Below are 16,770 nucleotides of genomic sequence, written 5' to 3' on the forward strand. Positions count from 1 at the left end.
AGGAGCCTCCTTTCTTACACTCCCAGTCAGAAGAGGTCTTAAAATGTGCTGAGATAGAAAGCTTTCTTTCTGGGAGCTGTATGTGGCTGTCCCACATCATTGGTTCCCGAGCCCTGAGAGCCCCAGGTTACTCATGGTGCAAGGGGAGAGGGTAAGGCTGCCATCCAGCCACAGGGCATATCTCAAGTCATGATCACAGTCTGTAGTTTTTGCATTTCACTTTATTTCCCTCTCACATTGCAGCCTGCAACTCCACTCCCGCTATCCCGCTGCCATGTGTATGTATTCATGCCAATTTAGGATAACACTGCATGCATCTGATGCGAGTGACTGTAAGCCACTAAAATGTATGCTGTAATAAATTTGCTACAAATCATTTGAATTTTTTGTTGCAATAGACTAACATTTGGGATGTTAATAGCTATCCCTGTGGAGTTGATATAATTGTAGTGTGGTAATTTTGTGTGTGCAGGTCATAAAAGAAACCAAACTGAGAAGCATCTACACAGCAGAAGAAAGATATGTGGTAAAATTGTCTTTTTACACAAATCAGACCATTACCAGTAATACATCACTGAGGCCGGCACAGTTCCTTACTGTCACAGTGGATGCAGACGAAAGAAGGCAGTTGGAAAATCAACAGAAGGTAAGCTGATTTATCGTGATGGTTTAGGAAAACAGCAGTTCATGATTTGAAATGTTGGGACTTATTAATCCTGTAAAGTCTTTGGTCAGCAATTTTGGCTGGTGTTCTATATCTGTTTTTCACCACATTTAACACTAAAGCTACAATTTGAAAGTCACTTTCAAATATCACAAGAATATTTGCACCTGAACTTTAAAATGCTGTGCACCTTCTTAATGTAATTAATACTGTTAGCATTTGGGGGGGGGGAAGGGAATACTCCCTGTTTTTAAAATGGTTGCCTGTGCACTATGAACACATTATACAATGGGATTTTCTTCTGCACTTTTTACTTTAGGAAATTTCAGGGCAGCTGGAGTTGCTGGATTCTAAAATGGCTTCTCTCTCTACACAACAAAAACATATGGAACGCAGAGATAATGACCTCAGACAACAGAAAAAGTTGCTATTGGATAGAAAAAACAAAAGGAAGCAATTGGAATCAAAAATTAGTATGAAAAGTGACAGGTATATCTATTTTATATATTTATTATGTAGAGAAACAGCACTCAGAAAACTGAGCCGAACCTGGATCAGAACTCTTACTGCTTTGATAGTCGATTGATGATCATGGAGCCATTTAAATGATGAGGAAAACCTGTCATCCTTCTGCTGAGCACTGTGGACTTCTGACTACGATAAAATGGATATGCGAGATCAAGTTGGAAATAGGGGATTAATGATCTACAAGTCCAATTAATCTTTCCACCCTTTTTAAAAGACTTTAAAAAGGCAAATAGAAATGTCATTAGAATTTACATAATATTTTGTTTAAATTATGTATTTTATATTTTATTTATATTCATATTCATATTTTTGCCCTTTAAGTCCTTAGTCCGCCTCAGTTTTTCTTACTTTGCTTACTTGCAGGGTTTGGACAGTTCCGTTCCCTTTGCTCTAAACTTTGTTCTCTTTGCTACACTGTTACCAGGCGGCAACCGCATAAGCGCATACTTGCATGTGCATTGTACGGTTTGTAATTTAAACATCAGCTGTAAAAAAGAAGGCAGTATGGACAATCAAATTTAATTACTTGGCTTATGAAAGTTATATAAATATTGCATGGTCGGGGGTTGGATTAGATGGCCCCGGGGTCACTTCCAATCCTACAGTTCTATGATTCTATTAAATTAAATATTAATATGCTCTGATGGTGTTTCCTGCTTGGCAGGGGGTTGGACTCGATGGCCCTTGTGGTCTCTTCCAACTCTATGATTCTATGATTCTATGATTCTATGATTCTATGAAATTGTGGGGAAAGTAAGGAAAGGTATGTGCTGAGAATTTGAAGTTCTGTGTGTGCCTCTTAAAAAATTGTTGGGCGATTTTTCTGTAAGTTAATGTCCACATACTTGCCAAATTACCAATTGGTGCTTAAAAACATGGAAGAAGAATACTTAGGCGGGATTCAGCTAAATTTAAGCACTTTCAAATCTATTTGATTTTAAATTGGAAGAGATCGGCATATTCTTAGATTTTCCCATTGAAATCAGTGGCTTAGATCCAAAGGTGATCTTGTGCAAGTGGAAGGTACATCGACTCCTGTGCAGGGCTCACCCTCAGCTTCCACCAATTCCTCCTGCAGCCCCAGACACTGTTTTCTGTGATGATCTGGAGGTTCCGTTAACCCCCAAGAGCGGCTTTCCAGGTCCTGCTGTAGGGAAATGGAAATGGAAAAGAGCAACCTGCAAACATAATTCCACTTGCAGACCTTTGCATCCAGACAAGAGGATTTTAAAATGCTATAGGTAAAGGTAAAGGGACCCCTGACCATTAGGTCCAGTCGTGACCGACTCTGGGGTTGTGGCGCTCATCTCACTTTATTGGCTGAGGGAGCCAGCGTACAGCTTCCGGGTCATGTGGCCAGCATGACTAAGCCGCTTCTGGCGAACCAGAGCAGTGCACAGAAACGCTGTTTACCTTCCCACCGGAGCGGTACCTATTTACCTACTTGCACTTTGACGTGCTTTCGAACTGCTAGGTTGGCAGGAGCAGGGACCGAACAACGGGAGCTCACCCTGTCGCAGGGATTCGAACCACCAACCTTCTGATCTGATCAGCAAATCCTAGGCTCTGTGGTTTAACCCACAGCGCCACCCGCGTCCCTTATACTGTACAGTGGTTCCACTCCTTCCTCCTGGGCCGTGTTCAGAAAGTGGTGGTGTTCAGACTCCTGGGCTCTCACTTGTGGAGTGCATCATATGTCCAGCATGACTAAGCCGCTTCTGGCGAACCAGAGCAGCGCATGGAAACACCGTTCACCTTCCCGCCAGGGCGGTACCTATTTACCTACTTGCACTTTGACGTGCTTTTGAACTGCTAGGTTGGCAGGAGCTGGGACCGAACAGCGGGAGCTCACCCCGTCACGGGGATTCGAACCACCGACCTTCTGATCGGCAAGTCCTAGGCTCTGTGGTTTAACCCACAGCGCCACCCGCACCCCCCCCAAAAAATAATGCTATACTTTAGCTGTATAAATAACTCCTTTGGTGTTCATAGAATCTGCTATCCCTTTGGTGGGCAATTTGCGTAACATGACAGCTAGGATTTCAGACCTGACCCCAAAAATGGTTAAGAGTTGACAGAATTTAGCTTGAAGAATTCAGCTAATGATGACAGGCATCCCTGTTTTCTCCTGTGCTTGTTAACGTCAGTCAGGACAGAGCTTGTTAATTGAATGATAGGGCAGATGTGTTTTAGAGGCACTATTGAAAATTAGGTTTTTATTTATTGTGAAAGGTTTGTAGACTTTACTCTTTTAAGTTCTTCAGCTTGCACAGGATAGTCTGATTTTCTGTACTTTGAAAGGCAGTTATCATGCCTCCTCATTGTCAAAACATAAATCTAGCCTTCATAGGGTTGAACTAGGAATTTTGTAGTAATTAAAACAGCATTGCCCATAAATCTTCCTTGCACAGTTTGAGACAAATGGAACAAGATGGCGTCAACCTGGAAGAAGCGTCTGAGCAAGCGAATATTGCAGTAAAACAAATTAACACCGAAAAAGTAAAACTCGTCACAGAATTTATGCAACTAATAAAGGTAAACACACATCTCTCAAAGGCTGCTGTTGGTACTGTTGGCGTTTTATGAATTTATTCAAATAATGATGAACTCCTCCCTTCCCCAAAACGAAGACCTAATTGATAGATGTATTGAACATTTTATTTCTCAATTGCTTGTCACCTAGAGGAGTCCATTAACATCAATGTTGTTATGAGCCTGATGCATGACAGTGCAAATGTTCCCAAGGAATAAATAGTCTACAAAAATGCCCACTCATAAGTATATTACAAGGTGAAGGGTGGGATATAAATTTTAATAATGCATAAATAAATAATAAAAAGTGCTTTGCGCTATCATTCTGGCAGGTTGGAATGAATTGTCACTCACCCTGGAAAAGCAAACTTTATTCTCAGTTGCCAAGTGTTTGATCAAACAGAAGAGGCATTGCATCTGGATAAACACCAGATTGAAGAATAATAAATGCTTTTCTTTTTAGCAAAATCTTCTAAATGATACTTGTTTTCCACAGAGTTGTGTGACCTTGAACAAACAGAAAACAGATTTGGTTCTACAGAACATGAAAGCAGCTTTCCACAAGAGCAGACTTGAGGTGGAATATAAAGCCTGCGCTGTCCAGCTACGAGCTGCAGAGGTAAGACCTGCACTCTCACACTTGTTGAATGAGCTTGAAAACCTATTTTTATATAGTGGTGCCTCGCAAGACGAAATTAATTCGTTCCGTGAGTTTTTTCGTCTAGCGAATTTTTCGTCTTGCGAAGCACTGTGTCTGAAAAGTTTTGGAAAAGCTTCAAAAATCACCAAAAACCTCAAAAGAAGGCTACCACACCGCGTTCTATGAGTTGCTCCTCGAAGTCAAGTCGCAACTGTATTAACGGTGTTAAGAAAAAGGAAACAAACTTGCAAAAAACTCAAGACGTTTTCGTCTTGCGAAGCAAGCCCATAGGGAAATTTGTCTTGCGAAGCAGCTCAAAAACCGCAAAACCCTTTCGTCTAGCGAGTTTTTCGTCTTGCGAGGCATTCGTCTTGCGGGGCACCACTGTATAGGGAATGCCGTTTAGGGGACGGGCCATTGTCCTGTGTGAGAGGACATGCTCTTCCTGCAAAAGGTGTCTTCAGGTAGGACTGAGAAAGTCCCTCTCTGAAACCCTTGGAGAGCTTTTGCCAATTGGTGTCCCCAGTATTTTGCCAGGAGGGATCAGTGGTCTTACTTGCTGCAAGACAGCTTCCTTGTTCATGAGTATATTCAATCAAGATCTGCAAAATAATATGAAAAGGTACAATGCTTACCTAGGGGACCAGCATTTCACATCCTTTTTACACACCCTGACAGATAGGGAGAGCAATTTCCCTGATAGTTTCCCTTACCTGCTAAAGGAAGCCTATCCTTGAGTTTTGAGGGCTGCAAATGCAGGTAAATAGAGCACCATTAATAGCAGCAATTAACTTCTTTTGTTAGTGAGCTGTGCTGATGGTCTTTAAAAAAGGCTTTGTACAAGTAGTGGCAGACAGGCAAAATCCAGTTCAGCCTTTTTCTGTGGGAGACAAATGCTGCATATGTGGGTTCTGTCAGCACAGTGATTCATAAGAAAAGTAAAACGTTATCTCTTAGATTAGAATATGTTTTCCTTGCTAACATGCATGAACATTTAAAAATGACACATGCACATTAGCAGATTTTATGTGCTTTTCTTGTTCAGTATAGCACCTTAGATCAAGAACTCTAATATTTATCTTAAGCAATTTTGGTTATTTAATTTTCTTAATGAATGTGAGAGGCAAATGTGTGTTTGTGACCCATATGGAACAGTAGGGAGGGTTGGTAGCCCCATCTGCCCGTCAGATAATTGGCACAGCCGCCTCTGTGTTTGACAACTGTTTTGAGAGAGACTTGATAATTGTCTTGTTTGGATTAATTGATTTTTATTTTATTTTTTGGAACACGTACCGTGGCACATTTGGGGATAAAAATCCACCAAGTACTGTTCAGAACATACATTGCAGTATTTATTTTAGAATGAATTTTAAGAACACAACAATCATATTTTCCTTCTGTGTTATTTTTCATAATTAAAAGTTTTGGAATACTGTTAGAGTGGCAATCTTTTCAGCTCAGTTCTCCATGGAAGTGTTAGTCACTGGCTAGTTTTCAGTAGACTCCCATCCTTTTACTCCTAATGGAGTCAAATAAAGCATATGAGGAAATACCAATACTCTGCCAAATATCTCTTTCTGAACAGGCAGAAATAATAATTATCCTAAAGACGAAGTTTATCATTATTATTTTAGATAGTCCAGCATGATGCATGTTTTACCCTTCAGAAAATTGTTCTTTGGGCAGATAAGAGAATTTCTCTGCCCCTGTTTCACTAGGAGCAGCTCACAGGGAGGGGCTGCACGTGCCTGAGCTCCTGCCAGCAGCACCTCTAGTGCGAAGGGCGAGGCAGAACTCCTGCCAGAGTGTCCTCACAGCACTTGCTGACTCCTGATTTCCTCTGTAACAAGAATGGTATACTGAAGTCTGGTAGCTACTGTCAGGGAAGAATTAGAGCTTTTCAGTTTATCAGAGGGAGAAAGCATTCCCCAAGGGGGGGAGGAGAGCAGTGAATCTAATAGAAGGGAGCAAGAGGAACAACAGGGAGGGACCGGTTGTTCCCAGGAAAGGCAAGGGTTCAGTTCTAGCTCAGATTCGGAGGAGGGGAGATACAGGCCAGCTCTAGCCAGGAGGTTAGAAAAAAGAGCGGGAAAGCGAAGGGAAAGGCGCCTTCGCCATTTTGAGAGTGGCTGGTCATGGAGAAGCAGAGCTCAGAAGGTATCTGAAAGAAGTGACTCTGAGGAAGAATAGTTAAGAACTGTTTATAAGAATGTTTTGTTAATACGCAATAAAAAGTTTTATAAAAGAACAAGAAGCGTTTGTGTGGTGATCTGAAGAGGACAACGACCAGTCCTGACAGAATACCTTCTGCTCTGCGCCTCTTCACTATAAGTAAAGAAGGAGAAACCAAAATGGAAGGAGCTGTGGCACCAGTTGGGCAAGGAGAAACCCCCGCGCTCCAGCTAACATTACAGGACTTATGGCAACAGAACTTACAGTTGAAAAGTCAAGTCGACGTACTATCGGCAGCACTGGGAGAACATAGAGCCATGCTGCAATCGACGTGTGGAGATAGAGTGAGTAAAACATTTACTGTACGTCCACGTAGCTTCAAGGGAGAAAGCTCTGAATACATGGCTTTCAAGACAGAAATTTCCTACATAATTGAGATAAAGGATAAAGAATTTCAATCTGAGCAAGAGAAGGTTGCTTATGTGATTAATTTCTTGGAAGGGAGGGCTAAGGACTGTGTTATACCCCTCATATCTCGGAGGGATGTCGCCCTAGGAAATCTACAAATTTTTCTGCAGTATCTAGACACAATTTTCTTAGACCCTGCGCATGAAACAACCACAGCTAGGCAGCTGTTGAGAATGAGACAAGGAAAAGACACTGTGGGAGTTTATTGGTCCAACTTTAGTTTGCTGGTGCAGAAATTAAAATGGGATCTGAATTCCCCAACAGTTGCAGCCCTTTTTAGGGAAGGACTGAATAATGAGATTTTAGACCAATTGGCCCAAATGCCAGAACCTAGTTCCTTGGACTCTCTGGTCCGAACGTGCCTGCAATTGAGCCTACGCGTGGAACGGAGGGCTAGTGAAAAGAAGGAACAATGGCGACCACGGTGGCGGGAAAATAATATTATCGAAAGTACAGAAAGCAGAGCGGGCAACGTGACAGGACGAGAGTGGCCAGAGCCCATGGAATTAGGAGCAGCCAGACCCCTCCCAGTTACTACCTCTTCCATGGTAAGAGGAAATGCAGGGAAAGGAAGAGATGCAAGGCGTTGCTTTGTCTGTGGAAAACCAGGGCATCTAGCATGACAATGTCACAATCGTAAAGGATGGGAGTCTCTATCTGGAGCAGACATGAGACACGACAATTGCCCAGAGGAACTGCATCAGGGAAACGAATGTCCCCGGCTGGAAATGGGAGCTTGCAGCCGGGTGGAGAAGCAATAGAAGGCTCTCACACGGAACCACCTATCCCAGGGCTAACGGTGAAGGTGCAACTACAACTACCCAATGGACACAGCGTCCAGGTAGAGGCGTTGTTAGACTCAGGAGCGTCAGCAGATTTCATAGACCAGAAATTGGTACAGGAACACAAAATCGCTTTGTTACCTTTGAGTTCCCCACTGCGAGTGAAAACAATCGACGGCAGACCGCTACTTTCAGGAGAAGTGACTTATGAGACTCCACCAATGAGAATGGATATGGGTCATCACTCAGAGACCAGGGCATTTCATGTGACCAAACTAGCTGGGCACCCAATGGTGCTGGGCATGAGTTGGCTCAATCGTCATAATCCGGTAATTGCCTGGCATCAAAGATCTTTGGTTTTTGGTCCGATATATTGTATGACACATTGTTTGGGGCAAAAGGGAAAAATCTCGGTGGAAGTAATGGGAACAGAGGTAGAAGGGAAGTTGATGGGGAATGAAAGTGAGATTCCATCACAATATATGGCTTATCAGGATGTTTTTTGTGAAAAAGAAGCAGATAAACTTCCACCACATAGGCCCTATGATTGCAAGATAGATCTAGTCCCTGGGGCACAGTTGCCACCAAGCAAGATATATGCCATGTCGGAAGTAGAATCTGCAGCATTGAGGGAGTTCCTGCAAAAGAATTTGCAGAGAGGTTTTATTAGAGAGTCTACGGCCTCTGGGGGTGCTCCTGTCTTTTTTGTCAAAAAGAAAGGTGAGGAAGGGGCACCAAGATTAGTATGTGACTTCAGAATCCTTAACAGTCAAATGAAGCCTCGTGTGTGCCCACTGCCACGTATAGATGACCTCTTAGAGAGAGTAAGGTCAGCCAAAGTCTTTACCAAGCTTGATCTACGAGGAGCATATAATCTGATAAGGGTCAGAGAAGGGGATGAGTGGAAAACCAGTTTTTGTACTAAGTATGGTGCATTTGAATTCTTGGTAATGCCTTTTGGCTTGCAAAATGGCTCAGGGGTATTTCAAACCTTCATCAATCACGTCTTAGCAGGTATACTGGATCAGTTCTGTGTCTCTTATTTAGATGACCTCTTAATATATAGTGAAAGTATGGAGGAACACGTAAAACATGTCACACAGGTGTTAGAGAGATTGAGGACCAACAGGTTATATGTGAAGTTAGAGAAGTGTAAATTCCACACACAAAAGGTGGAGTTCCTGGGATATTGCATTTCCCACAAAGGGGTGCACATGGACCCCAGTAAAGTTCAGGCAGTGGTGGAATGGGAGGCACCTAAAACTAAGAAAGATCTACAGAGGTTTTTAGGATTTGCTAATTTCTATCGTAAATTCATAGGTAATTACTCCAAAATCACAGCGCCACTAACTGATTGTCTAAGAGGCAAGGGGCCATTCAGATGGACTGAGGAAGCACAGAAGGCCTTTGATAAATTAAAGGTGGTGTTTGCTTCAGAAAAATATCTTATGCACCTAGATCCAAGTAAGCGTATAAAGGTAGAAACTGATGCCTCTGACAGGGCTATTGGGGCCATTCTGCTGCAACAGGACAAGGAAGGGGACTGGAGACCCTGTGCATTCTACTCTAGAAAATTAAATCAATCAGAACAAAACTACACCATATTTGATAAGGAACTTTTAGCTGTGCACGCTGCCTTTAAAGTGTGGAGACATTTTTTGGAAGGGGCATCACATCAGGTGGTGGTACAAACAGATCATAAGAATTTAGAGTATTGGAGAACTGCTAGACAGCTAAACCAAAGGCAAATTAGGTGGGCAGAGTTTTTTGCTGGGTTTAATTTTAGGATTGAGTACATACCTGGGCATCAAAACATTCGTGCAGACGCGCTATCGCGCAAACCTGAGTATATGGAAGGGGAATCACCTCCCAAGTTGCGAGAAATGCTGAGATCGGATCAGTGGGGGTGTGCAGCCGTAGTAGTGGACGGCAGGGAATTCCAGCAATTGACAGTAACAGATGAGTTTGCACAAAAGAAAATGGAGGAACTGAGAAAAGGTAAAGGGGAAGAGGAAGGTTTCAAAGAAAAAGATGGATTGTTGTACAGGAGAGGGGTGCTGTATGTACCTGCAGGTGAATTAAGAGGTAAAGTGTTGAGGCAACATCATGATAACCCGACTGCAGGACATTTTGGTAGAGAAAAGACCCTGTATCAGATCACACGGCAGTTCTGGTGGCCAAAGTTGAGGGAGGAAGTAACACAATATGTAAGAGGTTGTGAAGTATGTCAACGAGCCAAGGCACCCAGAGCAGCTCCCGCAGGGTTGTTGCAACCTATGCCCACGCCGGGAAGGCCTTGGGATGTGGTGTCTATGGATTTTATAACGGATCTACCGTCATCGCACAGGCAAACAGTGATCTTTGTAGTGGTTGACATGCTAACCAAGATGGCACATTTCATACCATGTACCAAAATTCCGACCGCACAGGAAACTGCAAATATGTTTTTAGATAATATTTTTAGGTTGCATGGTATGCCATCACAAATCATTTCAGATAGAGGGGCCCAATTTACATCACAATTTTGGAAGAGGTTAATGCAGTTACTAGATGTGGAGCTAAGCCTCACGTCAGCGAGACACCCGCAAACCAATGGGGAAGCTGAAAAACGAATGCAACACTACAACAATATCTGAGGTGTTATGCTGGTTATCAGCAGAGCGGGTGGTTAGAGAAGTTGAGTCTAGCAGAGTTTGCGTATAATAATGCAATGCATGTGTCTACGGGCAGAGCCCCATTTGTGGCAAACTATGGCTTGCACCCAAGGGCATTCCCAGGTCAAGAGGAGCAGTTAGCAGTACCAGCAGCAGAACAAATGATAGAGGAGTTGAGGTGCATGCATGAGATATTGAAAGAGGATTTGGAAGAAGCTAAAGAGGCTTACAAAAAAGCTGCAGATAGGCACCGGCGAGTTGGGGAAGAAATCCAAGTAGGGAGCTGGGTATGGCTGTCTACCAAGGGACTACCAATACAAGGGAAGTGTAAAAAGCTAGAACCAAGGAGATTGGGACCTTTCCAAGTAAAGGTTCAAATTAACCCAGTCGCTTTCAAGCTTCATTTGCCTGAAAATATGAGAATACACCCTGTATTTCATAGATCTTTATTGTCAGTGTTTGTACCAGCACATAAGTATCAAATCTCAAGGGAACCACCTCCTTTCCCCACCATGATGGGGGAAGAAGAGACCGAAGTGGAAGAGATATTAGACTCGAGAATAAGTAGGAGGAAATTACAGTATTTGGTTGCATGGAAAGGGTTAGATGAGTCTGAGAACTCATGGGAACCAGCAGAAAAAATTAACGTTCCGGAATTGCAGCGAGAATTTCATAGAAAATATCCCCACAAGCCAAAACCCCAGAACTGGCATCTTCAAGAAATTTTTGAAGAGACAGATAGCGAGGAAGAGGAGTTCATAGGGTTCGGTCCTCCAGAAACAGAGGAGAGCGAGGAGGAGGAAGGGGGGCTTAGGGGAGGGGGTGATGTCAGGGAAGAATTAGAGCTTTTCAGTTTATCAGAGGGAGAAAGCATTCCCCAAGGGGGGGAGGAGAGCAGTGAATCTAATAGAAGGGAGCAAGAGGAACAACAGGGAGGGACCGGCTGTTCCCAGGAAAGGCAAGGGTTCAGTTCTAGCTCAGATTCGGAGGAGGGGAGATACAGGCCAGCTCTAGCCAGGAGGGTAGGAAAAAGAGCGGGAAAGCGAAGGGAAAGGCGCCTTCGCCATTTTGAGAGTGGCTGGTCATGGAGAAGCAGAGCTCAGAAGGTATCTGAAAGAAGTGACTCTGAGGAATCATAGTTAAGAACTGTTTATAAGAATGTTTTGTTAATACGCAATAAAAAGTTTTATAAAAGAACAAGAAGCGTTTGTGTGGTGATCTGGAGAGGACAACGACCAGTCCTGACAGCTACCATAGTGCATTGTTTGTTTGTTTGTTTGTTGGTTTGTTTGTAGCATTAATACCGGATGTAGCTAACCTGAGATCCTCTAGACTCCAGCTCCCATCAGCCCCAGGCAGCGTTGCCAGTGAGCAAAGAGGATGGGAGTTATGAGTTCAACATCTGGAGAGACAAACGTATTAATAACTCCTGATTTGTAACCTGCTTTTCAACCCAAAAAGTCTTCCAGAGGTGCTTTTGGGAATCCATAATTATACAATCTCTGCCCTTGAGCTTACAACCTAAAACTCATGACACAAAAGGAAACATGATTGGGAGGGAAGAGGAAAAAAGCAAACTCGGGCACTAATTCTTAGTTACGTATTTGATTCACTCCCAACAATCGAAACAACTTCTGAGAAGTGGCTGAACCTTGATGTTGTCCGTGACTGTTTGGAGCCTAGCAGAGTTCTGGCAGTGTCTCACCAGTTCCTCCATGACCTGAATGCCCCCCCCCCCCAGCTGATGGCCCTGCTGCCATTATTCACAGCACAGTTCTGGCGGCTCAGCCAAGCTGCTGGTAAAAGCAGGAGGAAGTGGGGAAAGGGAAGACGGCAGCTCCTCTTGCTGTGAGCTGCTTCCTAACCCTTGAAGCTTGGGCATTTTTCTCTCTCCTGTGATTCTGAAATGCCTTCTGTGGATGAATATGTTGCTGTACAGAGATTAATAGATCAGACTGGTCTGTGCCTTTAGGTTTATTGATTTATCTAGGGCATTTATAGCCCACCTTTCCTCCATTGTTTTCTTCTACTCCATTTTATCCTCGCAGCAGCCCTGTGAGGTTAGGCTGAGACACAGCGAGCGGCTCAAGGCCGCCCAGGGAGCTTCATGGACTCTTTGGCCACTGCACCCCACTGGCTCACTTTCTCACAGACGAGAGATAGCAGGGGGGGAAAGGAGGGGAAGAAAAGCAAGCAAACTCCGTGCCAATGCCTGACGTTCCTGGATATTCAGATCAGATGGTACTTGTGGCAAATTGGCCAGCTCTCTTGGAGTACACACAACAGCCGTCTTTCCCCGGACCGGGGTGGGGATCAGCACGGGTTACCCTATTGCTTTGCCATCCCAGGGTGGCTGCTCTTAGAGTCTGGCATTCGCTTTGGCAGCTCCCTGCAGCTGCTGTTTCTCTGGTCAGCAGGCGGGTCCTGGCTAGTCTTCCTCTCGCTTCTCTTCCTAGGAGCCCGCAATGGCAGCCTCCCTCACAGCGCTTGCTGTCTTGGCCTGGGGCAGAAGTCAGGTTGCTCTTCACCTTGGCCGGGCACTTCACTCCCTGAGCAACTCGCCAGGGACCACACGCTGTGCAGTGATAGTGTGCTAGAAAACTGTAGTGGCTGCTGAAGTCCTAGGCCGGGACACCGTGGGCTGTGTGCGTTTGCGTAAAATAAAAAAACGCTGGAAATCCAAATAGATGTGTTTTCCTCCATTGAGATGGGTCTAGATTTTATCTTGTGGAAAAAGTTTGTGTGAGAAACAGCTTTGTGGACTAATTCACACAATTATTTTTAGGTTGTGAGATGTAGGTTGAATAACACTTGCAGGTGTTGAAAAATTATTTAAGGGTTTATCTACAATGCTACAGATGATGTATTTACTTAAGGCATTTTGTGCCCCACTCTTTAAGCAGGAAGGGTCCTAGAAGGGTGAAAAGGCCCACCACACAAGGAAAAATGAAGTGCAGGAGGGAAAGAGCAAACTCAAGCACAAGGTCCTCTTCTTCTGTGCTGATTCTGGCTGCCCAGGCACACTTTCCTCCCTCAGAGCCGATCTGGGAGCAGAGCAGTGGACTCTGGCAGAGCAAGCCAGGAAGGCAGACCCTGCCAGATAGTGCTTCCCTCAGACTTCTGTCTTGATGGCAGCTGCAGACTCCACAGGAATGAGCCCTCCCTTCCGCACCTGGCTGGTGTCCTCCCTGGGGCCTTTCTACTTGTGGCTCCATTTTTAGTTTTTCAGAGTAATTATTTATTTATTGAATTTATAGCCTGCCCTTCCTCCCAAATTCTGAAGGCCTTGCTTTGGTCAACGTTTTGCTGAGTTTTTCATGAAAATAATAATACTGCCTCCCCCCCTTCTGTCTATTACAGCAGCAGCTTTTGGAGCTGGATGAAAGGAGACGCGCCCTCTTGGAGAACTGTAAAGGTTTAATGAGGAAAGCTATGCAAGCTTGCAACCTTCGTCCAGATCAAAGTATTCCAGAACATTTCAGCAACGTAAGTGCCACAACAAAGGACTGACAAAGACACACACACAACTAAACCCCAGGCGGAGCCATCTTTTGTTGATGGAAACTGTTGCACAATCACATAGGACCATTTTTGCTCTGTTCCGAAAGTGCCTGTTATCTTTTAGAACAGTTCAAGAAAATGAATAGGAAAATGTTTTCAAAGTCATCAGTACACCTCATATTACCATATACTTGAAGACACTTCAAAAACTTATTTTCTAAAAAAATTATTTTTATTGAGTTTTACATAACCAATTTGAATTCAAACATTATACATCAACATCATCATTTAGGATTCCCTGAATCCTTCGACTCCCCTCCGCCCTTCCATGGTTACCATTATCAATCTCTCCCCCCCCCCCCCCGACTGTCTCCCTTATTTTCTCTATTTGTTTAACAAAGAATCCATTTTTACCATAGTTCTTCGTATATTGCAAGCATTACTCAAATCCTGCCAAAGTTTTTAGTTGTTTACAGTGTTCTCTTAAGTACAGTCATACCTCGGGTTGAATGTGCTTCAGGTTCAGCACTTTCGGGTTGCACTCCGCGGCAACCTGGAAGTAACGGAGCATGTTACTTCCGGATTTTGCAGCATATGCAGACGCTCAAAATGACATCATGCGTGGAAGCGGCAAAACGTGACCTGCACACACGCCATCACGTCTTACGTTCCATTCAGGATGCAAATGGGGCTCCGGAAAGGATCCTGTTTGCATCCCGAGGTACCACTGTACATTGTAAATTTTCCCCATTCTTCTTAAAGTTCTTCTCTTCCTGGTTTCTGATTTTCCCAGTCATTTTTGCCGTTTTGGCGTAGTCCATCATCTTCATCAGCCATTTGTCTCTGGTCGGAACTTTATCGTCTTTCCACCTCTGGGCTGGTAATATTCGCAGTGCTGTCGTTGCGTACATGAATAGTCGTTTCTGCTCCTTTGGAATCTCTGCACTTAAAAGACCTAGTAGAAAAGCCTCAGGTTTTCCCCCAAATGTCATTTTAAACATTTTTTTAACTCATTGTAAATATTTCCCAGAATGCTCCTGTTATCTTGCACGTTCACCACATATGGTAGAACATGCCTGCCTTCTCCTTATATTTGCAACAAACATTTGGAGCAGTTCTGTACATCTTTGCTAATTTTACAGGTGTTGAATACCACTGATTCATCATTTTCATGTAATTCTCCTTCCAACGCACAGCACACTGTAAATTTTAAATCCTCCCTGACACTTCATCACTGAAACCTGGTGGGCTAAGTCCCATGATTGGAATGTAATAATGGAGGGATACAATCTATTTCAGAGAAACAGACCAGACAAGAAAGGAGGAGGAGTGGCGTTATATGTCAGGGATGTGTATACCTGTGAAGAGATCCAAGATTTAGAACCTCAAAGCCAAAGTGAGAGCATTTGGGTCAAAATTAAGGGAGAGAAGAATAACAGAGACCTCATTGTGGGAGTTTACTATAGATCCCCAAGCCAAACGGAGGACATAGATGATGCCTTCCTGGAACAGATGGCCAAGCATGCAAAAGGAAGGGAGATAGTAGTAATGGGGGACTTCAATTACCCGGATATTTGTTGGATGTCAAACTCAGCCAAGAGCATAAGGTCAAACAGATTCCTCACTGGCCTTGCAGACAACTTCATTGTCCAGAGAGTGGGAGAAGCAACAAGAGGAACAGCCATTTTAGATCTGGTCCTAACCAATGTTGATGACCTGGTTAGTGGGGTAGAAGTGGAAGGATCATTAGGCGCGATTGGTCATGCTCTTCTGAAGTTTACTATACAGTGGAAAGGAGCAGCCAAGCATACTCCTTGGCAGCAAATTCCACTGTCAAACAGCTCTTACTGTCAGGAAGTTCTTCCTAATGTTTAGGTGGAATCTTCTTTCTTGTAGTTTGAATCCATTGCTCCATTGCTTTCTTGTAGTTTGAATCCATAAGAGCTGTTCGACAGTGGAATTTGCTGCCAAGGAGTGTGGTGGAGTCTCCTTCTTTGGAGGTCTTTAAACAGAGGCTTGACAACCATATGTCAGGAGTGCTCTGATGGTGTTTCCTGCTTGGCAGGGGGTTGGACTCGATGGCCCTTGTGGTCTCTTCCAACTCTATGATTCTATAATGGTCAGGGGTCCCTTTTCCTTTCCCTTTAAGCCACTCAGATAGCCTTTTTGGATGAAGGGCAGGATACAAATTCTGTAAATAAAATAAATGATAAATAAGAGTCTGCTCTGATCCCAGTTTGGCACTTTGGAAAACAGCCTGGCTCAGTCTGAGGTGGTCTGATTTGGTATGATGCCAAACCCATTGGCGGCAGCGGTGGGGGTTGACGCTTAATTCTGTGCTTTATTACGGGATTTTATTTTTAAATGCCTTTTTATCTTTTGTCAGAAGTTTATGAAATTTGCAAGCCAAGTAGCCCCTCTGAAGCAAATAAAGCTTTTCAAATTACAGACCAAGTGATCCTGGGGTTTTGTGTTGGACTTTTTCTCTTTTTCTTTTGTTATGCTGTGCCCGTTCAAAGTTATGAAATGGAACAGTAGTGATTTCCCTATCAGAGAAGATCTTGTAGTTTACATGTGGACATTGGGGTTTTTTATGTGGGGTTGTTGTTTTAGGGGTTCTTTTAATAGGTTAGATTAAGAAACGAAACAAAATATACTGGCATCTTATGGTGAAAACAACATTTTATAATCACTTCAGCTGACACAGGATAATGGCACACTTCCAAAAGGTGCGAATGGGCTTTCAGAATTAATCCTTTTATAAACATTACAACACAATAACGCTTTCCTGAAAAAGTGTATTGGGGTCCTATACTGTTAATGGGGGAA

At 43.6% G+C, this 16,770-nt stretch overlaps 1 protein-coding gene across 8 annotated transcripts in view; it reads left to right on the forward strand.

Moving 5' to 3' along the window:
- Window positions 1-16,770, forward strand: part of SMC5 (structural maintenance of chromosomes 5) — a 71,318-nt gene that overhangs the window by 29,305 nt on the left and 25,243 nt on the right. For 7 of the 8 annotated variants that reach the window (XM_083464806.1, XM_083464807.1, XM_083464805.1 and 4 more), the window contains 5 exons: window positions 473-646; window positions 984-1,153; window positions 3,604-3,727; window positions 4,221-4,343; window positions 13,801-13,926. In XM_083464806.1, coding sequence (XP_083320932.1) covers window positions 473-646; window positions 984-1,153; window positions 3,604-3,727; window positions 4,221-4,343; window positions 13,801-13,926 — 717 coding nt within the window. The remainder of the gene's footprint in view (window positions 1-472; window positions 647-983; window positions 1,154-3,603; window positions 3,728-4,220; window positions 4,344-13,800; window positions 13,927-16,770) is intronic. The other variant, XM_083464808.1, reaches the window with a different exon arrangement.

Source organism: Podarcis liolepis (genome assembly GCF_965112155.1).
Source record: "Podarcis liolepis genome assembly, chromosome: 11".
Classification (NCBI taxonomy): Eukaryota; Metazoa; Chordata; class Lepidosauria; order Squamata; family Lacertidae; genus Podarcis; species Podarcis liolepis.